The sequence below is a fragment of the Pararge aegeria genome, chromosome 5 (assembly GCF_905163445.1).
Source record: "Pararge aegeria chromosome 5, ilParAegt1.1, whole genome shotgun sequence".
NCBI classification, from domain to species: Eukaryota; Metazoa; Arthropoda; class Insecta; order Lepidoptera; family Nymphalidae; genus Pararge; species Pararge aegeria.
In genome coordinates, this window is record NC_053184.1 from 4,957,914 (window position 1) to 4,985,638 (window position 27,725).

Genomic DNA, 27,725 nt, shown 5'->3' on the forward strand with positions numbered 1-27,725 from the left:
GTGCGCTAAAACGTTACGATAATTTGAATAAAATAAAAAAATAACTCATTTCAGAAACTCTCTTTATGGTTTATCGGTTTTGATTATTTTTAGACACTGGTTTTATCTCGGAAGCTGTGATAGCGCTGTGGGTAGGAAGTCGACTTCACTTTCGGGAGGCCGAGTTCGAATCTCGGCACGCACGTCTAACTTTTCTAAGTTATATGCGTTTTAAGTAAAAATATCATTTCCTTCGACGGTGAAGAAAAACATCGCGAGGAAACCTGCATGCCTGAGAGTTCTACATCATGTTCTCAAAGGTATGTTAAGTCCACCAATCCGCACTAGACCAGCGTGGTGGATTACTGCTTTAACCCCTTCTCGTCGTGGGACGACCCGTCCCCTGTAGTGGGCCGGTAATGCGTCGAGATGATGATGATGATGATGTATGTATACTTTGCTACTTCCCTATATCACCTTCGTTATCCGATTATTTTCCAAGTTGGTTTCTATACTCGGTATAATTACACTGAATAGCGGATAGGTAGTTTACAAGTAAGAACTAATTTCGTACAGCCTTAGCGATCCACTTACAAGGTCGCGCACTGTGCTATAATATTTACAGTAACATAGTCTTGGATCGATATGCTTGTTTGTTCTCAATTTTTGGACGGAGACGTATCGATTCGAGGGAACTAGGCCACATTTTATCGGTAATTAAACATACATTTAATTGTCGAAACAATCATTACTACGAAAAAATTATCGGTTTTATATGCTGTCATTTTATGTGGGTTCGTTTTTAAGAGTCGTCATGATCAGCATTTTTATGACCGTTTGTGTATTATTTTCCTAGCTCTGTATTTTCCAAGTCCTCCCTGTCGCAGTGGTTAGCGCTGTGGATTTAAGTAAGAAGTACCGGGTTCGAGTCTCGGCAGGGCAATTAAGAAATTTATAAGTTTTCTGGTCTGGTATCGTGGGAGGCTTCGTGGTGGCTAGTTACCACCATACTACTAAGCGATTTAGCGTTTATTGAATGGGTTTAATATAACTGCTATACCCAGTGGCAGTGACGTGCATAACGGGGTACGTACGTACTACGTACGAGAATTACGGATTTAAACCGTTACGTGCTATAAGTGATTCGATAGAATGGCTGGTTTTTAGTTGATTAGCTACGAAGGAAGAAGGTGACTGGCCACGGCCGAAGCCTTCAGACCAGCCTAGAGAAAATTCAGAAATTATACATTCCCAAATTCCCCTGCTAGACATTGAACCTGGGAACTTACGCTTATAAGACAGCTTTCAATGCTCACCACTGCATGCACTGCAGGGAGGTTGGCAAGTTAACTAGTTTCCTATTATATGCTCCTCAATTAATAAGTCTTAGGTTATTGGCAAAATTCTATGGTTCCCTATTATCTGACATATATTGGTGTCACATATTGGTGTCACATATTGGTGTTGTTGACGAGGGTACCCCGTTGTTGCAGCCACCGAGCTAGACCTGCTGGCCGCGCTGTCGCTGCACAACACGTCGCGCGCCGGCGTCAGCGTCGCTCCAGGCATGCAACCGCAGCGAACCGCCTACGCCCTACAAGGTAATCCCTCATTATTATTTCCTTATTCATAGAAGGTCGAATATGCTTCAAATTTTATCACGATTATATAACACTATCACATACACACTACATATCCGTGTGCTGTACGAAAATATAAATAGATGTTACGCCGCGTAAACTGGCTCTCGACTCCAGTGGCGCCTAGTAAAATCCGTGTTATCGGATGCTATTAATTGAAAACGAACTTATTTAAATTACCTCCTAAAATATAGATCCACAAAATTCTGTAAAGGCTCGGGTTTATTTACATAAGATAGTCTTTTTAATAATGAATGAATACACTTTTATTGTACACCAAAGAAAAAAGTAGTTACAGAGATGTAGACATAGAGCAAGAGAGTACAATTTAGTGGCCGCTACATAACGGTTTCTTCCAAGCAGCCAAAGGCTTTACGCTTTGTTTAGGAAATAATGTTAAATTAAAATAAGTGCAATAGATAGTTATGTGGATCCACGGGGCAGTTTTTTATTGTACATAGTATATATGTAATGGGATGGGCCACTAAAACCTGCGTACGTGTTTTATCGTTTTACGATTGTAGTTCAATTTACCATTAAAACACGTTTTTTAGGTTCGCAAACCCAAATTATAAACAGGATTGACGTCTTAACGCTCTTCGAAGCATTTTGTTGGACACCATCATTTGTCTAACTCCGGGCTGGAAGATTTTGAGATTTCTTGTTCTAACCTGTGATACGCATCCCGATCCTTGTTATCTGTAGCTGAACAAACACCACTAGACCAACGACGGAGTTACTTTTAACTTCTAAACAAAATTCACAATTGGGTGTCAATCATACAAGCTTAAAATTCTGCAAATCGAAAGAGACGATACCATGTAAATGTAATGCGTGTATTTTGTCGCGTGATGGCATTAATTTGAATAGGTAGATGAGTACAACATAACATAACTAACAACTAATGAGTGGTGTTTTCAGACATACAAATAATACCATACAAATCAGTGCAAACTTTACGCCAGGGTTAATGAAAAAAGCGTGGTCCGTTTTTGATATAACGATTTACAGTAATCTTGCATTTTAAAATTAACACGAGTTAACCTTTCTTTTACGTAAGACCATTTTCAAATTAATGTAAAAGAAAATCGAGTTGATCGATGTCAGTGATAGCAAAGTGCATTGAATGAAAACAGTACGTCTACGGTCTAGTATATTTAGTGTTGCCCAAATTCAGTCTTGGTCTTGCAGTCTTGGTCTTGTTCTTGCGTTTTTGCAAGACCAAGACCAAGAACAAGACCGCGTATTTTTAGCAAGACCAAGACCAAGACTGACCGTGCAAGACTTGAGCAAGAACAAGACATAGCCTGCAAGACTCTTGCGTCTTGCAGCTAGGACTTAGCGCTATTTCACGGAGTAGTTAGGTGTAACAGTTCGGTGTATAGGTAGGTAGGTACGCTTAGGAATTCTATGAGACGCAAAAAACTATATCAAAGAATATGAAAAACTGGACCTATGCGCATTACGACTAATACCATAAACATAGCGAATAAAAAAATATCTATTAAAATCAAACTGAGTGCATGCATAGTTATGTTTTAACCATCGGCACTTTGATAATGCGGCATCAAAGGTTTTGTACTTACTTCTCAAAGAAATTTGCCGCTTTTCGGAAGTACATGGTTATGATACACGCGCCGGCGGCTTCTTTTGAAATCTAAAACAATCGTTGCCGCCGCGCCGAAATCATAACATTTGACACTATTCATGCAAAATAATTTCGAATTTTAAGAGTACCTACAGGTGTTCCAAAGAATAAATAAGTTTCAGAGTGCTTAGAATGAAAATGAATACATTATACTGATCACGCAAGTAGTATTATGATTAGGATAAAATGGTGAGGATAGGTAGTAGATGTCATAATAATTCATTCTAGTAAGTAATTATAATATTGATTACTTATATGGTTTTAAACTAATTACTTAGGTACTATTATTGTACATTTAGTCATTATATTTCTTAAGTTTTTACAAGAAAAAATAGCAAAAAAGTGTTCGAATATCTCTGAGAGAGATGATGAGAGTAAGTATTTACTAGCTGTGCCCGCGACTTCGTCCACGAGGAATAGTAACTTTGGAGGTATAGTGACGTTCAGGATTTATTTATTTATTTTAAAACTTCTGTCATCAAACATACAAACGAACTCTTCAGCTTTATTCAAATAAATGATAAATCGTAAAACTCTTTTATTAAATTTCTTATAAGTTGAGGGTTCAATCTCTTTCTAGACAGATAAGTATTGTTCTTTAAAATACAGTCAAGTTATTGTAATTAATTTGTTTTTTTACATGTTTTAGCAAATGTAAGCTTATAAATCATAAATGTTTATTAAGAAACAGTTACTTCCATGGAAAACGACATATAGGTCGGTTGATTTTTCGAATTTCTTATCAAATCTTCAGTTATTTATTAATCTGCTTGATCTTTACTATGGCTATGTTAATTCAAGCTCACAATGTTCCAATTCTAATACGTTTTTCTAAGATTTAAAGTAAACTTTAATAAATAGTAATAGACTAATAGGTAATTGCAAGACTTGCAAGACTCTTGCTGCAAGACCAAGACCAAGACCAAGACTGGGAGCGCAAGACCAAGACCAAGACCAAGACCAGGTGTATTGGCGCAAGACCAAGACCAAGACTGGCTAAGTCTCGTCTTGTTCTTGCATTTGGGCAACACTAAGTATATTGTGTAATGGATCGTAAACATTGCGATACGGAAGGTGCAAGGTGCAATCCATTTCAGGTGTAATTTCACTTAGAGCCTCTATCGAATGGAGGCGGGCGGCGGTCGGTGGGCACGCCTCATTAATGTCCACTGTTGTTTTTCACGTGTTATATTTTTACAATAATATAGTAATTTTCCACATTTTAGGTTTTATTCATCTTACATGGGCCTCGTTAACATGCCCACTTACGTTCTACTTAAGTTCTACAAAAAAAGATAATCGAAATAATTATAATATTCAGTTAAACACCTAGATAATGAAAAACATTAATGTTCAACACACAAACATTTTCCAGTGGGAATCGAACCCACGGCCTGGGACTCAGAAACCGGGCCGCCGCGCACTGCCGAAAAGGCATACGCGCTTCTAAGTTTTTTTTTTATTTCATTTCCACTTACAGTTAAAACAGTAGGCTAGACTCTTGCATGTTTTACATAATTGACATTACTATTTTACCCACCACCCAGTTAATGGCGACAAACGGTATTGCACCGTTGTTATTTTAAGTCGATTAGGTTTGCACGGTCTTACCTTGTTTCCGGGCCGCAATTATAGTTATTAAGGAGGGGTTACTTATTGGAAAACGGAATGAAAACGAAGTGAATATAACAAATTTAAAAAGTATTCACTTAACAACATAGAATTGAACCTTATATTTATAAATTCAAATTCAAAATCCATTTTATTCAAGTAGACCTAGTTTATAAGCAATTTTTGATCACCCCAACCTACTTGTTAGAAAGGCTTCTACCGAGAAGAGCCAGCAAGAAACTCAGCAGTTTGATCTTTTTCAACATCATTTTACAGGTTATAAATAACTGTAATAATAGCTTTACTTTTGTGTGGTGTACAATAAAAGTTTATTCATTAGAAAAACTGAGTCAAATGTCACAGATGAAATTAATGTATTTAATCCGCCAACCCACTTTTGAGCAGCGTGGTGAAACTATCTCCCTCTCTCCTCAGAGATAAGTCTATATTTACCCAAGAGGAGGAAATTAATTTAGAAGATGACGATGATCGTTATCGTCACGCTGCTCAAAAGTGGGTTGGCGGATTAAATACATTAATTAAAATAAATTTAGAAACATCATGTGGTAATTAATAACAAGGTTTTTCTATAAAGATATTCTCGATACCAGTTAGACAATTGACGTCTACGCATTTTAGAAAGCGTGGAGGGTCCAAGATCTAAATCCCTGTCTTTTTAGAGGAGCTTGATACCATCGTTTAAAACAGTTTTATTTAAAGATTGGTGGCGCTCTTATTTGTTTTTATAATCCTTTTTTTTATTTTTGAAACTTCAATATTCTTACTAATATTATAAATAAAAAAGCAAATTAAAAATATGTTTGTTTGTCCTTCCTTCATGTCCTAACTTAGCAACCGATCAACTAAATTTTTCGTATACAGTTAGTTGAAAGGGCGGAGAATAACATACGCTACTTTTTATTCCAAGAAAACGAACTTTTCCAACAAGATTTTTTAAAAGACCGTAGTTGAAATAAAACGCGGGCAACAGCATAGTATGTCTTATAAAACCGTTAGTTTGAAATAATACTGTTTGAAGCGATGACAGTAAGCCCCCACTGCCTATAGTACTGTGGCATTCATAAGTTGATGGTGATAACGATAATGAAATTGGTGGAATTACAACTCCACCAGTCAATCTTTTATTGCCATATCGAACTATGTTTTTAATTTGCTGTAGGAAGTATTGAAGTATTGTTACAATCCGGTACGTGTGTTTGGATTACGAATCGTTTTTATTTCCCGTGAAATTTCAAGGGGGCGCACCCCAGTCCGAGTGCAACTCTTATATATATACAAGAGCATCAAAAACTGTATGAAGCTATTGCTTTATGCAAGTTTACTGACACGCATCGACGAGATGGGTGCTTTATAACACGTGCCGGACGTGCGAGATGAAATTGCATTTTTCTTGTATAGAAAATAGAGACCCCTCAAAATACCCATGCAGAATCATCACTGGCATTCCACTCTTGGAAGTCAATTTAAAACACAAATCGCCCGACAAATATATTATCTTCTATAATGGGTTACTAGCACAACGATTTCTCCCCTTTTTTTAAGTAATTTATCATTAAAAAGAATATTATGTGAATAAATAACCGCAAAGTACGTAAATAAGTAAGGAAGCAAGCAACACTCCCGCCCATTTCGTACGTACGTTTCGTATGAACATACGTTAACGTTAAAGAATATTTGAAAATAAGTATAAAAAACTGACACAATATATCTATTAATCACAAAGGCGGAGCAGTGCGGTAGGTCTATTCTCTAAACCACCTTACCAACAAGGGAGAACCGCCAAGCGATTTTGCGTTCCGGTACGATGTCAGGTAGAAGCTGATTAGGGATATAGGTTTATTAGAATACCCCTGACAGGTTAGCCCGCTGCCATCTTGGACTGCATCATCATTAACACTAGCTGGGATTACAGTTAAGGGCTAAATTGTAGTGCATTAAAAACATATTTCCTATGAGAGAGGAGGCCTTTGAGTCGCATTGACATATCAATAAATTGATTAGTTGAATTGAAAAACCGCGGGAATGTATTCAATACACTGTTCTTGAGATTGAGTTATAAAATGAATACTAAAAGGATCCCTACTACTACTACTACCAATAGAATGACATTCCTTTGGGAAATAAGCATTGCTGTGAAGGCTCGTAAAGTACCTATATACTTCAAAGGCATTCGTGCTTTTCTTCACTATTGACTGAGCTCTCTCCCTTCCGGGATCTACTCATGATCATTGACATATGTGTATGACATATGTGACAGTATTTTATTTAAGACTAGTAACGCCCCACGGTTTCGATTCCGTGGGAATGTCGGGGAAAAAAGTAACAATGTGTCTATCAAGTTTCATCGGAATCGGTGCAATAATAAAAATGAAAATACGTAGGTATTTGAATAATAAAATTATTAATAGCAGGATACGAATATATCCAAGTTTTGTTTCTACCGGCAATCTTATTAAATTTGAGAACAATAAAGCTGCTATTGTGACTTGACTATAACTTTAAAATTATATTAGTATAGATAGGTGTCCACCAACACGCATTAGCAGCGGGGTGGGTCTATGCTCTTAAACTGTCTCTCCGATGTGAGTCGAGGCCTGATGATGATGGTGATGAGATAGGTATATAATTCGGGGAGTATGCAAAAACTGTTGAATCTTTATCCTCCTTTTAACTTTTACCATTCCACCACAAGGCACCAGACTGGTTTCATCCCTAAAACTACTATCAAAACTCTACATAATATTACTCTTATATGAGTCCTGTTCTTTATAGATTAATGAATTTTTCGCAAGAGGTTTTTTAATTAAATAATTAGTACCAAGATAGGTGACATATTATATATACGCTTATCTCTGTAATAGATCTCTACAAGAGTATTTATGTGTATCATACTTAATAATAGGTCAATATTATAATTATCAAAAAAGCTGTGGTCAAGCAAACATTTATGTCTGTAAGAGATCTCTACCAGTGACCACTTGTATGTGTATCACACTCATAATCCTAAACATAACTAATTCTGAAAGCGCATTAAACTTACTTAACCACTTCAGGAAATGCATATAGAAAACTTTGTTTTAGAGATAAACGTTCCCGCTCGTTTATCTAATTTTGTATTGGAAAACATTCTCATGGGCATATTTTATTAAATGTATCTGGAAATGGAAATCTAGCTGTAATCTCTCGCGCAATTGATTGTAATCCCCCAGGGCTGTCCCAAACAGTCCATTATCAATGAGCGGCCGTAATCCTCCCGGCAAATACGCCATCCCTCAGCGGGTGCCGCAAACGGTGATTAAAGCACCGCGATATGAACTCAATCTGTCACATTTAAACAGGGTTGTCACTTTTCTACGGTGCTAATCCAGCATTTGTTTTCAAAGTTTTCCTGTATTCACTAGTTTAAAATATTACAATTATAATAAATATACTATATTACATTTAAAATATTACAAAAGTAATATTATTGTATAACTGTAAATAAAATTTTAGTTTGAAATTAATTAAAAAATGTATACTATATTTTGAAGCATCTCATTATATATTAATAATAATATACTAACTAGTTTTCGTTATGTGTTACAAATAGTATCTGCATCTCAACGCAAAAGAAAAAAATATCATTCATAAGTTTGTAAAGCTACTGTATGTTTTTCTAAAAGTTATAATAAAAATAAAACCACTTGGAATTTGTGCAGGTGGTACTTACAGCTGAGCAAATGCCGTGCGTTATAAACGCATACTTTACGCTAATTTTCAGCAATAACTCTAGGTACGTATAGCTAAAACTAACTCCAAATGTTCAACAGCCCTACTGACATGTGGACCTGCATTTTCGCACGATTCACTTACGTTTGTCGTAAAGCGCACCATTAGTCGAGATGTGAGCTGTGAGCGTAATTGTCGAAGGGTGTCCGTCCTAATTGTAGGGTCCGCTTTGTCCGGTGTCAAACGTCGGCCTATTGTCTACAGGACAATACTGTTTAATAACATGGCAATATAGCAAAATTTACTAACAGGTTCACTGCGTCATATCGAGCAGTGATATAATTTATCTTAGGGTTTTATATTTACTTTTGTAACGCTAGGAAAACGTTTTAATTATGATATATAATATTATTGGCATACAAATAATACTAAACAAATTTCTGGTAAACTCACCCCAGATTCTCATATTACTTTTTAAAAAAACGTGAGGAAAAAGTATCAAGTTGACGATTAACATTGGCATTACTCATTACTGATGCAATCCATTCCGTTACACGCAAGCAATCGCTTAACACTATTGTTTATTTAAGTAAGCAATGACCACAAGGGTCAAAATAGGAAAATAACATAAGTAATTACACACTTTTGACGGCCGAATGGCGCAGTGGGCAGCGACCCTGCTTTCTGAGTCCAAGGCCGTTGGTTCGATTCCCACAACTGGACAATATTTGTGTGATGAACATGAATGTTTTTCAGTGTCTGTATTATATTATATATAGTATTTATATATATATATATATATATGTATATTATTAAAAAAAAAAATCCTCAGTTATCTTAGTACCCATAACACAAGCTACGCTTACTTTGGGACTAGATGGCGATGTGTGTTTGGTCTTAGTTAATTTATTTATTTATTAATAATGTAGGGATACCAAAATCACGTTTACCATAAACAACGTTCAATATTTAATAATTATAAAAGTGCGGGTGGTAGCCCTGGATGTATTTTATAGATCTATTTCAGAACTCGAAAGAGTAAGGCAAACCTGCAAAAAGATCGACGGGCAAAGGGAAATATAGAGATACTTCCAATAACCAATTCATCTAAACGAAATCTGAGCGGTGACCTTATTTTTAACAAATTGTTTTTTTTTTCATGAACACTTTTTGTGTTAATAGTATATTTTGTTATTACGAGTATTAAGAACTTGATGATCCGATGAATTTCTTACAATACTTTATTGAACGCCATATTTTATTGAAAGTAATCCGAAGTGTTCCTTTGGATTTCGTCCAGTCTTTTTCTTTTTAATTACTCCTATATACTGGAAAATAAAACAAATTGTGTCGGAACTAATTGTGACGATTGATACTTTTTTTCAATATTCATCAACAAGGTATACGCATGGGATATTTAACGATGGTTGTCATTTACAGGAATAACGTTACAATAGCGGAAATGGAGCGAAGCGATGTCTGACACAGACAGACATAGCTAACGTATCGAACTGGCTACTATTATTTTGTTATCCCATTGTGACTGGTACAGGGCTATGCCATTGTTCTGACAGAGGGGACGATCCTCATTTTTTAAATAAATAAACAAAGTATACTTAAAGTTGCACTTCCTTGAGCCCAGAGCTTCAAGCTTTCTTCTTGTTCGTGTTTTTATTATTTCCAAGTTGCCGCTATAGTTCTTATTCACATACAATCTTAACCTACGGATGATAAAAAGTCTACAGCCAAATAGATGCAATATTACTAAAAAGTATGAAATTTGTATCAAAAATGTATTTGAAATTCTATCGGTCAGCAACACGTTCGAACGTTCGATATCCTGGATTCTCAGACCGCTATTTTTTGAAATACTTATTATTTTACAAAAAATTGTAGAGGTGATAATTTAAATAATATTTTGATTAAAGATGCTAACTTAAATAATAATTTTCAGAATATAAAGCCTTTTAAAGTTTGTAAAAAAAAATGGTTTAACGTGTTTTTTATATATACCAATATATAGTCATAATTACCACGCTAAGCATACGGATTAGTGATCGCAGGAGGTTGTAGTAGTACTCGTAGCACAGAACACGTTGCTACCCGTTCTCCGTTATATTCTCTTAGTCAACTCTTACGACTTCTGCGGGAGCAGGAGGCGAGGTGACAACTGTATTCTGAGCTGCCGTCACCACATGGCATATATAATATATACTAAATTAATTTGGAAGAATTAGAGAGCAAATACTCGTATATCCAAACTATCCGAACCTACTAAAAACTACTTACCCACCCCGACAAGAATGCACAACTGCTTCGTTGATAACGACGTCTTGGGTCCAAATTCCGCATTGAGACAAAATGGTTAGGCTTTCTATTTTTCTACCAGCACGGAGTTATACGAAGTTCGCGCTATCCAACCCCTAGCATCGTTTATTGTCTGCTCTAACTGATAATAATCGTTGAAGCCTTCCGACTCACATAGAACACAAAAGCTCTTATCACTTTCTGCTATGAGACGAAGCCTGTCTCAGCATTATAGTTATAGTAGGTATTCATATTTTCTTTTAGATGAGGTGTGGAAATAAATTAATAAACAAACAACAGTCATAACAATATCTGAAACGATTAATATTTATCTAAGTTCGCTAGATATAGTTTGGATCCAAGTTGTAGCCGACAAACTCAATATTATCTTAACTCAAAACTGGCTGGCGAGTTTTCTTATCGAACCACTAAACTTTCTAGGAACGATTTCATCAACTTAACTGAATGTACAGTTTCAAATATAGGTCTGACTATCAAGTTGGACATTCGCTGCTTACTGATAATCTATTAGGAAGTAGTTACACATAATATGACTTAGTTAATGGTAATATTTTAAGCCTATTAGCATTACCTCATGCTCACATTTTAGCACCTACACACAGTTAACTTTCAGGCGGTATTTCATCCAGAGCCTCAACCAAATCTCGAAACGTGTAAAATACGTTAAAATAACAGCACGTTTTAGTATATAAAGTAAGCATGTAAACTACTCGTATATAAATATTCTCGTATGTAGATAAGTAGGATTATCCTACATTAATAAAAAAATATAGTGAAATTATAGTAATCTTTATCATTTTGTACTAAAAAGTTCTTCGTAGCATTCATAACTACGAACGCAGCAGATTTGGAATTTTATCTTACTTCTAGTTTTTTAAGATATAAGATTTTATTCCGCGGGAATTGTCCAGGGCAATTTTTTTATTTTTATTCCGTAAAATAAATAAATAAAATAAATCGCCATCTAGCCCCAAAGTAAGCGTAGCTTGTTTTTGGGTACTAAGATGACTGATAAATAATATACATAAATGCTTGCAATATATGAACACCATCAATATTACCTACATTTTTAGGATGCAATCTATATCCTTGATTAGATCAATGATCTATCAAAATCTGTTTTGTGGTCTAGGCATGACAAGGAATTGATATTATTAGTATAAAGAATGGTGTATGGATGAAACCTTCGCTACACTATCATACCAAACGGTTTATAAATAAAAAAAAAGCATTTCGAAATGTTTTTGCAATCAGTTCGCCGGAGTTGGTGCCCTCTTGCGTCACTGAACTGCAGTGATTTTATCCGCTGATCCGTTATAATTCCGAAGCGAAGTCATGTGACACTTTAAAGCCAATGCTTCGGTGAAAAATCACAACTCATATTTGTAGGAGTAATAAATTCAGAGAAATACTTGTGTTATTAAATTGCAAAATGGAGACCGGCCAAAAACTTTCAAACTTCATAAATGGGACATATTTCCAAAGTCAACACTGCATAGTGATCTGCATTGCTTGAGCAATTTTGCCTATAGTTAAGCTTTGTGTTGAAGTTTTGCGCAATTGACACCACCCGAGACATAATAATAAGTTTTATTTTGGTATAAGATAAAATAAAATTATCCTGCATTTTTTTTACATCTTACTCCATATTGTTTTTTTTCCTTGTTATTATTGTTATAAAACCAATTAACTTAATGATTTATTTTAGAATTAATAATTTTAAATTAATTTAATGATAAAGCTGGACCCCAACGGGGTTTTTATGTTAATGAGAGATTGCTAAAATAAATAAATAAAATTATTGTAACGGATTCGCATCAAAATAGTATCGAAATTACTTTGACGCAAGAAAGAGTCGTAGTTAGTATTGGCCATCTCTGGCTCAAGTACCTAATGCATATCTACCGGGAATAACTTGGCCAACCAACAAGCTTGGCCATTGAAATGTGCAATGCTGCCAACTTTTTGGCCTCGCTGCAAGAGAAATGAATGTGTGCTGGACTTCATTTTGTTGTATTAATGTATATGAAATTCATTTAACTGTCCATATATAACAAAAACAATTTCTCTCGCAAAGAAATAAGTCTCAGGCACAAAATTAAGAATATTAAGAAATCGTGTACACGACTAATATCAAAGCATCAATAACCACTACACTTAAGATCTCGAACAAACGGTTAGTCACTTCATATCATTTAGCAGTTGACAATAATTATTTTACCACTTATGTTCTAAGCGTTCAACATAAAATGGGAAAACGAGAAAAAAATTGTGACCTAGCAACATTCCGGGTGTAGTGAGACCTGCGCGGGGCGCTTCAACTGTTTTTTGACACAATGCGCTGCAAACAATAATGGCTGCATGAGGATTCTACATGTTATTAATTCAATGGGCTCAGGCTATTTCAGGTTCGAAGTTGAGTCCGTTTTTGAATATCGAATCAATCGAGTTTTTTTCGACATTAACATTACTTATTCAAAACGGTCTCAAATCAATAAAATCAATCTTCAAATGAGATTTGTATGCTTGCAAAGATGGTAATATATTAAATCAATGGCTTACATTATGTATCAGCAAATTCGGAGATCTTTTAGCGACTGAAAACATTAGGCCCACTTCACTTTAACGCCCTAGTGTTTCGATATCCGATATCCGAAAACTACTGCGGTTGCGATCGTGCTTCGACATTTAAAAATGACTCTACTTTTGCGATCGTGCAAATCTATCACCAAGGGTACTGTTTGCATCACCGTATCGGACACATATCAAAGGGAATGAGTGTCACTGGTCATGTCATAACGAGAGCCAATAAATAAATTCACCACAGGGTGCCATACAACGATGTTTACACAAAGCGGAGCAAATATTTGTGTGTAGATAAATTCGACAAGGGTGATTTAATGAAACCAAAACATTTTGGGGTTGCACACAAATAACTGTGTCCCGTTAATGCTCTCGCGTTATGGCATTATATAAAGAGCTGAACCCCTAGTACTTAGATTTGCTCGCTTGCAATCATTGGGCGGCCGTTTTGGTGTATTGGAGCATTGTGCTGTACTGTTGTGGTGACAATAAGTTGGAACATTCTACAACCAGTGCTGTTAAAAACATATATATAGAAAATATAAAATCGTCTTCTTGACTTTAAAATAAGGTAGGTTAAGGTAAGGTCCATTTTAATTTAACGTTACCGTTATTCGTCTCTCGAAAACCGTTCAGCGATTGTGTTCGCGCGTCTTATACTAAGGGTATCTACTGGATTTCTGTATTAGATCAATCTGTTTTATTATTCATTGCAGTTACTTCTACTAGGCAAAATTCTTCCTTTACGGAATGTAAAAATACAACTTTTTGGTAACATTCATGATTTTTTTTAAATCATACCACATCAATAGTAAAAGTGTGTTCAGAAACTGTTCTAATTGTTTTTACTCTCACCTTCGATATCGAACCTCGAGGCATCGATAGGAACTGTACTTTTACGTCCTAGCCTCGGGAAAAACTTGCCGCGCAAATATTCGAGAATCAAATGGAATCTTATCAAATGTGAGCGACCCATAAAATTTAAAATTGCGTAAATAACTGAAGCTGATTTACTAGCTGTCCCGGCGAACTTTGTACCGCGCATCATATTTTTTTTGATGAATGTTATTATTTTAATACTTATTATCCTATTCCGGTCTAAGAGGAATCCAAAAAATCAAATATCATAAAAATTGGTCCAGCCGTTCTTGAGTTATAAATGGTGTAACTGACTTTTTATGTCAACTCAGACGGGAACGCTGTCGAACGGGATAAACAGTATCCTATGTCCGCCTCCTGGCTCTAAGCTACGCACCTACCAATTTTCAGCCATATCGGTACAGCCGTTCTTGAGTTATAAGTAGTGTAACTAACACGACTTTCTTTTATATATATAGATTTAATTATTTTTAATTGATTAATTTATAAAATGTATATACTGGATAAATCTGTATGTGATATGGAACATGCATTATGTACCTCCCGGGTTGCTACTTATGAACAGGCTTTGACAGGGCTTCCCAACCTGGTCGCCTCGGCGCCCGAATAAAGTACAGAAGTGCACCTAATGTACTTCAAACGAATCAAGAAACATATTTTCTTTTCTTTTCCTTATCCTAAGGTTGCCTGGCAGAGATCGCAACTGAGCGATAAGGCCGCCTATCGTTTCTGTCTGAGTTTATTTTTCATTCTTCTTCTGCATTTTTTGTGTGTAAATAAAGAGTATAAATAAAAAATTTTTTGATAGGCTTTGTGCAGCGGTATCACGGGCTTGTCCCACACTTGGTAAAATTATGTGGGGATCACCAAGCTCAGCCATTTTGTTGTTTGGGTAGTTCTATTTTTCCTAATTCTTTGTTAAAATGTATTATTTACTCTGGTTATATTAGTTTAATAATGAGTATGTTTTATTTTTTTTTGCGCCTACCTGCCGAACTAGCAAATACTTATGTATATTAACAAGCTGGGCTATGGCACGGGCGCCGTGACAATTTTATTAACTTGTAAGTAGCTTTATAAGTTTGGGAACCTCTGGGCTAGGAAATAATGCGCACCGCTACACGTAGCAACGCACATACTCTCTAAAACCCACTCTACATACATGGCACCGAAGCTCCCTCAGGAGTTAACAACTCTAATACAAAAAAACAAACGTCAATCTATCTATTATTATCTATCTATCTATTATTATATATCTTCTTTTCCTATAGAAGGCTTTTTTCCTAGCTTCATGACTGTCAGATAACCTACAGCACAAACGGCCGTTGAACATAGAAATACTGTATAATCCATCTGAACGTAGGGACACTATCACTCTTTTTAGTAGGCATTCTTACAATTATATGCAAAGTCGTATTAATAAATGAGTTTCAGCATTTGTGTCATTTTCCCTCTTTGTTTGCATTAATGAACACATTTGTTTAACTAAAAAATCCCTGCATCATCCATTCGTCCAATTTCACAAACGCCAAAATTAAAAGACTCCATCGTTGTATACCCTAATATTATTTTAGCCAGCGAAAAGTAAAATATGAAGCAATTTAATAACAATCTTACTCCTGAACCAGGGGAATATAACCGACCGATGAAACAAGATCTCTCGGAAAATTAAAAGACATTCAAATGTTGTATGGAAATTTGGATATTATAAGTTCAAAATACAGTGGATGTTTTTGCAAATCGTTCTAAGGCACCGCCAATAGATATTAAAATACATTAGCGTTTAGGTAGGGAAAGAAAAATGCTCTTGATTTATTTATCACTAGTGTACCCAGCCCGCTACGCCGGGCTAGATTTTGCTTTATTTTATTTAAACAATAAACTTACATCATTAATTTTTTAATTTAAGTCTCATAATATATTAAATCATTTATTTCTCTCCGTATTCATTCTCTTCTATTCTCTTCTCGAGCGGTTGAAGATCATTATCTACACCCATGTACACCCAACAATAGAATATCATCATAGTAAACAAAAGCTGCATTTGACAGTTTGACAGTTCAAAAATTGGAGTGCTCCGATCGTCACCAAACTTTACAGGATTACTCGCCAGGTTAATCCGTTGATTCCCTAAAAGTTTCATTGAAATCGGTCCAGCCGTTTCGGAGCCTATAGCGAACATACCCACACAATTTCTCTTTTATATTTATAGAAAGAAGATAGAAGATAGATTCACTGCTTATAAGTTTAAATTAAATTGTTAAAATTCTTAACTAAAACCTAAGGTACTATTCTTCTAGAGGCTTTTATGTGTTAGTAACTACGCATATCTAAACAATCCAAAAAAAAATGGAAATAAGAGATTGTTATAGATACTTATAATATAAATGCTTAATCTTGATATAAAATCTTCCTGAAGTATCGCAAAAATCCCTTTTATTTCTACGAAACATTTTACACGCAGTAGTATAGAGTATTAGTAAAGGAGTTTTCTTAGTTACAGAGACCACGCCGTGTTCGAATACGAAGTAATCCACTTAGATTGAATAGCTTATCACACGACAATAACCTCAATATTTACTGTGGAAAGTCTGACGTAACTCTTCTAAAACCTTTCTTAGGTGAATATTTTTATTCAATCTCAGAGACATGTTATCTTCTTTAGGATAAAAAATTTTTTCTATTTTCAAAAGCTGTAGACAATCGCTGCTTAACATTGTTTGGTTTTTCTTCCGTGGTTTTCCCATTATTTTTACTAATATTCACCGTGAAATGAAAGTCCTGGAACGTTATTTTGTTTAATTTGCTCCTTTAGGTAATCTCGTCTTAAATTTTAGTAAGGTGAAATATATTTGTAATATTGTGTCCAGATATTCCTGAAACTCATTTTGTATTTTAAATAGGTTTTTAGAAGGAAAATAAATTTTATTCCTCATAAAAATTATGGGGCCGAACCTTTTCAAAAAGCTCTTCAAATTAAATTTTAATAAAACTTTCGTCACTAGGATGATAACTATTATAAATCTCTCTATACTCTCACAGAGAGAAAACAGTTATCTATTTCAACCTAACGAAGTTATTCAAAGAACCTCTCGGTTCGGGGTAGTGGAGCTAAAAAAATACAATGGATTTTCATACCACTTTCAACTGTTGGGTAAACAACTTCGTTATTTGTAGTTCAATTATTCGCTACATCTTATACTCTCTAAGCTTTTTTAAGTTCTCGGATTTCTGAGAGCGTAGACGCCTCTCGAAGTTCAATGCACTGTCGAGAAAGTTAAGCTGAAAGAGATTTTGTAGCGGATGCGAATTATTGCTTCAAACTTGCTCCCGAGGCAGGAGTAAAGTAACTCCTCGCTGTACAAATTGCTTTGTGAACTTTTGATATTATTTTATTGACTAAGCATTGGAAGCTTCATTTTGTGTTCTTCCATATTAAACTCCTTTTTATAAGAAAGAAAAAATAACCGCGTCAATAAAGTGAACCACTTATACAATATATAGGATACTTTTTATTCCGATAAACAATAAGTTTCCTCCGGGATTTGCGATAATTTTTTTTATCAATTTTACCTCTTAGCTCGTTTAAATTTGAACCGTATTAATAATTCTTTTTTTATTTTAAAGTGTATACTATCAAGCATGTACTGTGTAATTTGAATGAAGACCTGATAAATATTGTCAAAGATAAAGGACATAGCTCTTCACAGATAACAGGAAGTTTCAAGGCATATGGGACAAGGATCGAATGCGATATCTGCCAGGCAACGAATGAATGAATGAATGAATACACTTTTATTGTACCGAAAAATTACCACCGCATACAAAAAAAATGTTAATCCGAGGAAAGGCGTCCTAAATCCTTCTCATTCTGAGACACCCTGTAATGGGCTGATAATGGTTGGTGGTTGGTAAAACCTACTAAACCCTCATTGCCATGAGATAAGTGCTATTTCCAGCAGTGGGATAATTATAGAGTGAGGACTACCACGCTTATAACGATGTAGCTGGTTGTGCCCCTAAAACGGACAAAGGCAAACGAGTTCATTATTTTTTCCTGTGCTCATTGGTCTAAATAGGCCTTAAATAATTGACAAGCCAGCGGGATATTAACACGGTTTTCATTTAGCTTATGGTTCTTAATTCACTAACCCTACACAGCCGCTAAACATCGTAAAAGCTTAGATTTTAATTTAAATTTCACTCGACAACAATTAAGGTTATTTGAATCGCAATCGCAGTCCCTCGAGGGCCGAGGACAGAGTCCCCTTCCGCGACATTAACCGCAGGGGTCCATCAGCCACGTGCGCTTCGTCATACCATTTCCCCTTCGAAATCATTGTATTGCGCACTTGGTTGACGTGTTCGTTTGTACGCGTGACATATTGTTAGTTTGGCTTATTTCGGATCGTAAAGAATTGTATTGAAGAAATCGCAGATTTCCGTACCGAAATGTTTTTGGTCCGGTCTCCGGCAGGTAGCGATATGATCTAATCAATGCAGCAACATCTTAAACTTTTTTGAGGAATTTTAAGATAACTGGCTGTGGCAAGTAATTTCAACTAACAAGTCGTAGAAGGCGTAAACTACGTGTAGTACTAGAAATATATTAATTTTGAGTCTGAATTTGATGTGTTTTATAAATTATTACTACCTACCCGCACCAATCCGATCTGGACGGCGTGTTAGCGTACGGCCTTAACCCCTTCTCATTGTGGGAGGAGACCCCGTGCCCTGTAGTGGGCCGGTAATGGGTTGATATGATGACGATGAAGAATGCCTACCCACATACAATTTTTGTCAATTTTCGGAGCCCATAATCGAAGGTTTTCGACAATAATCCTTATTTAAAACAAAATGCTCATCGATAATAACGGACAGATCAATTGCTTCGCTGATTTCTTTATCTTAAAATCTTAAAATCTACCTCGTTTGATTGTTCAGTCGACAAGGTCTTTATTTACGACAACGACAAATTTGGTTATCCAGAACCACAACTAGGCCACCCACATTTTGAGAATTCGACCCAAAAGTTAAATTAAATAATACAGAAAACTTTCATAGAGCTTATTATATATTCGGAATTGGAAGTTGGCAGGCTGCCAGCGTATATCTAAAGCCTCGTACAAGACGTCGCGTCGTAATCACGGGGAGTAGCGAACATACTGATTTTTATCGAAATTTATTGCACCGCATAAGCGTACTTAATGAGGTCGAGTAAATAACTAAACCTAGGTATAACGTAGGCTCTATATACTTGAGCTTATAACCCTTACGGCCAAGTCGGCTTCCCTTTGAAAAATATTGGGGATTGAAGTATACCTTAAATAGAAATAATATCGTCATCTGGAGATTACAGAATTCGGTAAATGGCGGAAGTATGCTAATTTCATAGAGAGTTACACATAAGGCCATTGTATCAGTCTTAGAGTCAAATCTGACTCATTTTTTACGTAAATGATCAGACTAACTATTCAGCGCGGAAATGTAGTGTGTATTCTTACTACCAATCCACCCACCCGGTTGACTCGGTGACTTGTGTTAGTAAGTTATAATTAGTGTAATATATTTTATAAAAACACCTAAAGCTTTCTCTCTTCGGATATTTAGAAGCACTAAGGGGTTGCAAAGGTACAGTACACTCGTCTGCGTAGCAGTTGTGCCGTGTTGCTACACGTTGGTTTATCCAGGTTGGTTCTTTGATCAATATTTTATCTCTATATACTAGCGGTTTTTTAACAAACTCCCTGGGAACCTTTAGTCATCCTGGGGTAAGAAGTAGCCTATATAACTCACCGTTCTTTCAAGTACTTTGATTGATGGCTAATCCAACTAACAAACGAACACAAGTGTGTTTTTATTTGTTTTGTCGCATTGATAATATTAGTAAATAATTGTATTCAGGGGAATCGCGGTCACTGCAAGTGGAAGGCGCTGCGTTTGAGCGCGCTGCGGAGCTCCTGCGGCGCTCGCCCGAGTTCACGGTGCTCGCAGCGCTGCGCCAGGAGCCCGCCAACTCCGGCACCATCCTATCCTTCTCACACGGCTACAACAGGTACAACTGCTTACAGTTTATGTGGCCCTGGTATCAAAAAAAACATAGGTATACCCGTATTAACAATTACGACTATGACGTTTACAAGGGCATCAGACAGAAAGCCAAAGATATATTATTGAAGAATTACGTGATGACAAGGTAACACGTCATGTTTCATTAATCTCATTAGTAAAAGTGTAACCTTTAACCAAATCTGTGCGTTCGGATGCTATGTGACGTCATAATTGTATGTTACCGTACAATTTTTTAATAATAAGTTTGCATGAAGAGTGTTTCCATGTGTAGAGCATAAATGTTTTTCTCATTAAAAATCTACCTTTATTGGCTTTAAATCGTTTTTATAATAATTGTTAAATTGGTATATTATATCGTTTTATAATACCCTTATCTAATAAGTTTACTTATTTGATGTCGGGTAGAAGATCGGCATGAGCCCGGGTGACCGTGCGATTGGCAGCAACTCGGCGGGCGCGCAGCAGCGAGGAATCCAAAGCCAGCATCGCCCACCGGTAAGTTCTAGATCTCAACATCGCTGCGCGCGCACGCATGCCGCTCTCAGCCAGAATGCGTGCGCGCGCATAGGGGAGAATCATGTATCTTGGAATGTCCTGTGCCTCGGAATGCCCTCCTCGATCCATCTGTTACCCAATTGCGCTCACTGTGACCCCTGCATGGCCGTATGTGTGCGCGAGCGGGTCGATTGCATGCGTCCATCGTGCCTCCTGCACCGTCGTCCGTCCTGTGTTCTGTGTCTTGACGTGTTTTGTTCTTATCTGTCTAACCGCCCCTTATGATCCGTCTTTTGTTAATGTTCTCTGGATGTTGTTGTATGCCGCCGCGGGCCCGCGCCCCTCGAGGTCCCACCGCAGGGCTCCGCACTTGCATTCCAAGCGACATGGGAACCAGTAATTGTGCATTCGCTCCACGCTGATGGTTCGGGCTCCATATCGTCGCTCCGATCGGAAGAGTCCTTTAATAGTACGCTGGTCGGCGCCGAATCTCCCTCCAGAATTTCCATCTGCGATCGGACATCGCAAACCGCGTTCTCCCTGTGACTTTCCATCGACACCGAGTAGCTCTGTTGACATCGAACGCGATTCGTTCCGAGGTACATGGTCCCCTTCCCGACCGAGCGATATTGAGATGTAGAGCGAGCCGAAGTACGCTCGCGGCCGGTCCCATCCCGTCTGCCGTCCGAGTATTTATGTTGTTTGCTTTGTTTTTGTGTACCTCGGAACAGTTCGCTCGGAGGGAGGTTCCGAGAGCGCGGCGACGGGTATCGATACTTAGTAGCGATGGGGCTGTGCGATACGCAGGTACCTGGAGTTGCAGTCGAGTGGGCGACGCGATGAGGTGCGGTTGCACTACGTGGCTGCCGGCGGTGCCACGGCGCGGGTGGAGACCTTTCCGTTTCGGTTGGCGGACGGCGCGTGGCACCGCGTGGCGCTGGCCGTATCGGGCGCGCAGGCCACGCTGTTCGTGGACTGCCACCCGCTGTACCGCCGCCTGATCCCGCCGCCCGACCGCAACTTCACCCAGCCGCAGCTCTCGCTGTGGGTCGGACAAAGGAATAGCAAACATTCTTTATTTAAGGTAAGAAGCTTTATTTTCAATTTATTTGTTCCTTTGATTTAGATCAGATGAAATACATAATTTTTATTGTTTGGTAAAAGCTTGGCATAACATATATTGCATCTACAGGGAACTCTTCAAGAAGTAAGATTAGTGAGCGGGCCTCACGGTTACCTGGTGCAGTGCCCGGGGCTGGACTCCGAGTGCCCGACCTGCGGGCAGTTCGCGCTGCTGCAGGCAACCGTGCAGGAGCTCACATCGCACATCCATGACCTTTCACTTAAGGTAATTTAAATATCTCAATGGAAGATGTTAGTGAGGGACACAGAAAGCTTTCTGTCTTCGGATATTTAGAAGCACTAAAAAGTATTTCGGAGAGGAAACTAGAGCTATCCATTTCTTCACACTTGAAAATAGCCTTCCTGTTATGAGTTTGCATATATCTTATTTTTGACTATCTTTTATGACCACCAGATCATCGGTCTCTTTCAATTGTATAGTAATAAAATTGTATTAAGTGAACAAATACAACGAATTTTCTTATAAGTGCAAGCGAACTAACACAAACGCTTTAATGGTATTATATCTATACCAGAACACAACATTAATAAGTTTTTGATTGCAGTTGGTGGGCACAGAAGCGAGGCTGGCGCGGTTGGAGCAGTGCGACTGTCAGAAGTCATGCTACTCGAACGGCACCGTGCACGCAGACGGTGCCTCCTGGCAAAAAGACTGCAATCGGTGCTCCTGCGTGGTAAGAAAATTATCACGACATTACCAGCTCACAACATGGCAGGTAACTCCTCTCAGAATGAGAAGAATTTAGGCTGTTGCCCAACACGCTGGCCAAGTGCGAATTGGTAGACTTCACATGCTTTCGAGAACGTTTGGTAGACTCTCATGTTTTTTCTTCACCGTTAAAACAAGTGATACGCACATCACTCTGGAAACCTTTAAGCTTTTTCGAATTCCTGCGATTGAACTCGGTCCCCCCGAAAGGGAGGCCAAAGAGGGCTAATAGCCTTATGGTCAGGGAATCTCAAGTCTAACACCGCTTAGTTGAAAAAATATCTATTGCATCCACGTCAAATTCAACTTTTTATGATATTAAAAACGCCCTTAAAACTACGCCCGTGCCAAGTACGCTATCTATTTCTTAGCTGAGATGAAAAATTTAATTCGATATTTTCAAATAACTGTCTCTCTTCTAGAGGTTAAATGGTTGTTGTTTTCTGTTTCTAGCATGGTGAGATAACTTGCAGACCAGTTGAGTGTGATAGAGCAGAGTGTAAAAATCCAGTATTACATCCAGGAGAATGCTGCCCTACCTGTCTTAGTAAGTAAACATTTAACAAAGTAAATATCTTATCATTATAAACTTCATTTAAACTAACTGCACACAGGAGTCGGTTAAAAATTTAAGTCGTGTAATGTTAGTTGTTACACGTTGATTGATCCCTCAGATCGGTCTTCTGTTCTACTTCTACGAGGTTCGATTTGCCAGATTTTTGTTTCGACAGTGTGTCACTTTACGTAGCCCTGCACATTGCCACTTCAGCTGCCATACTCGTATAAACTCCTTCAATTATCCAAAATCATAAATTAATTAATTAAATTAAGAGTATGACCTGGTAATAAGCTCAAACAATCAAATAGCTAACTTTTTAAAAATAGGCAATAAAAAAAATCTTTTTTGTATTGTTTTAAGGTGAGGGTTATTAGAATTTGCCCCGTCGCAATGGTCCAGATTTTTGGCAAACATTCGATATCTCCTTAAGATGCAAATGATGTCGACTACGAGTGCTAGTTCACAGTTCTAAACATTGTCGTCTCCTAAATGTTTTCAGGGCAATGTCTACTAAAAGGCACGCTGTACGAGCACGGGGAGCGGTTCGCGCCCAAGGAATGTGCAGAGTGCGTCTGCCACGACGGCAATATGCAGTGCACGCGGGTCGACCCCGACACCGCGTGCCCGCCGCTGCCGTGTGACCAGCCCGACCAGTTCACCGTCCCTGGCGAGTGCTGCAAGTTCTGTCCCGGTGAGCACTCCAGCTTACTACCATTCCTTAAAGTATTATTTACCATATCACGTCAAGGCCTTACCTAATAGGACCTTAAAGTCCGAAGAATTAAGAAAGAATAGCATAATACTGCTACTGGCTGCAGTAGTAAGCCTGGTTTCATCACATGGATTAACTTTTAGGTTTTGTTTATTGAACCCGTTAAATAGAGAACTGGGAACCTGATTTTCCGGGATACCTAGTAAGCATGGACTATGCCCATCTTCAGGATGCAACCTATCTCTGTGTCAAATTTCATAAAGACCCAAGCAGTCATTGAGCTGGACATAGGAAAAACTTACACACACACTTTCGCATCATTCATAACATTATAATGGATGATTGTTTTCAGGAGTGGACTATTGCAGCATGGGTCACTCGTGCGACGAAAACGCGACTTGTATGAATCTCAATACAAAGTACACTTGTAAGTGCAATCAAGGATTTCAAGGAGATGGAATTACATGTGAAGGTGAGATGTACTTCATTTTATCGTGTTTGTTCATATTTATTTTTTATAAGTGTTTTTATAAATTGGCGAATATTATATCCCCTTGCTTTTAGAAATAGTTCTGTAAACATACAAGACTCCCTTTTAAAACTTGCTAAGCTTCCTAGCTCGTCTTAATGCGGGTAACTTTTTTCGAGCACAACGTAGATGCACAATAAATTTTAAGTCAGAATTTTGATGAGACATGCCCACTGGCCAGCTCCGTCCGTTGGGTAAATAGCCATTTTCACAAAATACCACCAAACATAACCATCCATAAAAATCAGGCACGCACACAATCTTCCTTTTATTTTCAGTAGATGATTTTTTACAATATGGCAAAAACATCAGTTACGCAGATGACATGGTGTTGCTCAGTGCTTCTGTTTGTGGCTTGGCTAAATTGTTAAGCATGTGTGAAAGCTACGCTCGCAGTCACGGGTTAACGTATAATGTAAAAAAAAGCGAATGCATGGTCTTTCAGGCCAAGGGGAAACCAGTGCCCTCAAACGTACCACCCATTAAGTTATACGGTACCCCCTTAAAGAGGGTGTTTCAGTTCAAATACCTAGGGCATCTGGTGTCTTTTGACCTGAAAGACGATGCTGACATAGAGAGAGAACGCAGGGCATTGTCTATTAGAGCGAACATGATCGCTCGCAGGTTTGCTCGTTGTACTATTCCTGTAAAAGTAACGCTCTTTAGAGCTTACTGCACTTCTTTTTACACGAGTAGCCTGTGGGTGGACTACACGCAGAAACAGTACAATGCCCTGCGTGTCCAGTACAATAATGCATTCAGGATGCTATTGGGCCTGCCTCGTTACTGCAGCGCGTCGGGTATGTTCGCGGATGCGCATGTGGATTGCTTTTATACCACCATGCGTAAGCGGTGCACATCCCTGGTGCGCAGGGTAAGGGCTAGTTCCAATGCCATCCTGAGGGCATTTGCTGACAGGTTTGATTGTCAGTACCTGAACCATTGTCATATGGTGCACATGCTGACTAATCAAGCCTGTCTTAGATATAGTATTAGGATTAAGTAATTAGATAGATATAAGATCACTAACATTAGTTTTAAGGTGTGTTATTACTAACAATTATGATCAACTTTATGGTCGAAGTAAAGGATTTTTATTTTTATTTTATTTTATTTTTTATTTTTATTTTTTGTCTTTGTACAGTTTTGCTACAAAATTTAATGAATGATTGTGAATGGAATAAAAGTGTTAAAATTAAAAAAAAAAAAAAAAAAAAAAAAAAAAAAAAAAAAAAAAAAAAAACAACATTTATATTTTATTTTGACATTGAACACCAATTTTCAATTTACTATTTCATTTTTTTTTAATATTTTTTTACCTTCATTATTATTAACGCTATTGTATTATTGTAGTGTATTAATATTGCATGTTTTTTTATTTATTATATGTGATAATTGTGGTTTGTAATATTTGCAAGCCTATCTATCTATCTTTCTGCTAACTGTTGGCTAGAGATTTGTTTCTTGAACGACTTTTATTTTAAATTCGGCTCATATTTTCTTCAGAAATACATATTGCCGCCGATTCGATATATCATATAAGATAAATAGTTGAATATCCATTTCTGCCAATTATTATAACGTTCCAACACAAAAGCTGAAAGCTATGGATGGTTTGTTGTGCACTAATGAATATACGGGAATTAGGTTAATGATTATGATGCAAATCGTAAGGCTTGATTACGATATCGTACAAATTAAAGCACCCAGTAGCTATCAAATTGCCGAGTTCGAGAGTTCCCTGTTGCTTTCCAGATGTGGATGAATGTCAAGCAGCCGGGGGCTTGTACGGGCACCACTGTCACTCCAACACTCGTTGTGTCAACGTCGTTGGCAGCTACGTGTGCCAGTGCCTACCGGGGTACACGAGGCGAGACAAATTCAATTGCGTTGAGGTAACTCCATAATGCTGACCACACCGATTGAAGAACATACGGAACCCGTGTACACGACATTGCTTTCCATTTAGTAGTTGACAGTAATTATTTTATTATGTTCCAAACGTTTACTATAAAATAGGAAAAAATGGAGAAGTTTGTGAGTTAGCTTCATTCCCCGGGTGCTATGTGCGACGTGCGCGGGGCGTTTTCACTGTTTTTGAACACTGCATTACATCCAATCCAGCTAATTGAGGGTTTTATTTTACTAATTCTGTGGCTGCCTATTCAGAAAACAGTAATGGTCAACATCAACATCATCACGATATCCTAATAATATCTTATTTTTACTTTTATTAACGTAGTTTAGCAAAAAGGACTCAATCTTCAAAATTAAGTATGCAAAATGATTTGTTGGTACTTATCATCATCACCATTCAACCCATCCGGCCCACTACAGGGCACGGGTCTCCTTCCACAGTGAGCAGAGTTTATGCCGTAGTCCACCACGCTACCCTAGTACCGATTGGTGGACTTTACACGTCTTTGATAACATTATGAAGAATTATTCCAGCAAAAGAGATACAAGACTTAACTAAGGCACTTTTGTATGACTCTTAACCAAACCACGTAATAGGTAGGTATTTTACTGTTATCAGATAAAATGACCCAAATTCCATTAGCTTAGTAATTTTGAGTAAGTTGAGCCCTTTTTGCTAAACTACCACCTACATCCATTTAAGTGACGTTCAATCTGGATTGTTTCGTTTGGTTGCAGGTGGATGAGTGTGCGAGTGAGATCCACGGCTGCCACGCGCACGCGCAGTGCAGCAACACGCCCGGTTCCTACTCGTGCCGCTGCCGGGACGGATACTCCGGAGACGGGTACACGTGCATACGTGAGTCCCATATACACTAGCTACGTTATTATATTCAGATAACACGGATTTTCAGCCTTATGACCAACTGTCGAGCACAGGCCACCTCTTTCATATGGATTTATAGCTTAAATCCTCCACGCGAAGTTATTCCATACGAGGAGGGCGATAATTATCACTATAAAATAATCGATAATTTAACCAGCAGGAGCAACAGTAGACTGCAATCTCATAACCCCGTGCTATTTGGAATTTACTGACAGAAATCCCAATATTATAAATTATTGCCTACCGCGTGATCCTTAGTCGAACTTTATAATGATTAGACCAATGTGCCAATAACCTAATAACAGT

General features: G+C 37.6%; 1 protein-coding gene across 3 annotated transcripts in view; it reads left to right on the forward strand.

Moving 5' to 3' along the window:
* Positions 1-27,725, forward strand: part of LOC120623891 (protein kinase C-binding protein NELL1-like) — an 86,394-nt gene that overhangs the window by 49,432 nt on the left and 9,237 nt on the right. For all 3 annotated transcript variants that reach the window (XM_039890175.1, XM_039890176.1, XM_039890177.1), the window contains exons 2-11: positions 1,473-1,580; positions 20,302-20,452; positions 21,772-22,048; positions 22,157-22,312; positions 22,653-22,781; positions 23,270-23,363; positions 23,875-24,066; positions 24,440-24,559; positions 26,372-26,511; positions 27,272-27,392. In XM_039890175.1, coding sequence (XP_039746109.1) covers positions 1,473-1,580; positions 20,302-20,452; positions 21,772-22,048; positions 22,157-22,312; positions 22,653-22,781; positions 23,270-23,363; positions 23,875-24,066; positions 24,440-24,559; positions 26,372-26,511; positions 27,272-27,392 — 1,488 coding nt within the window. The remainder of the gene's footprint in view (positions 1-1,472; positions 1,581-20,301; positions 20,453-21,771; positions 22,049-22,156; positions 22,313-22,652; positions 22,782-23,269; positions 23,364-23,874; positions 24,067-24,439; positions 24,560-26,371; positions 26,512-27,271; positions 27,393-27,725) is intronic.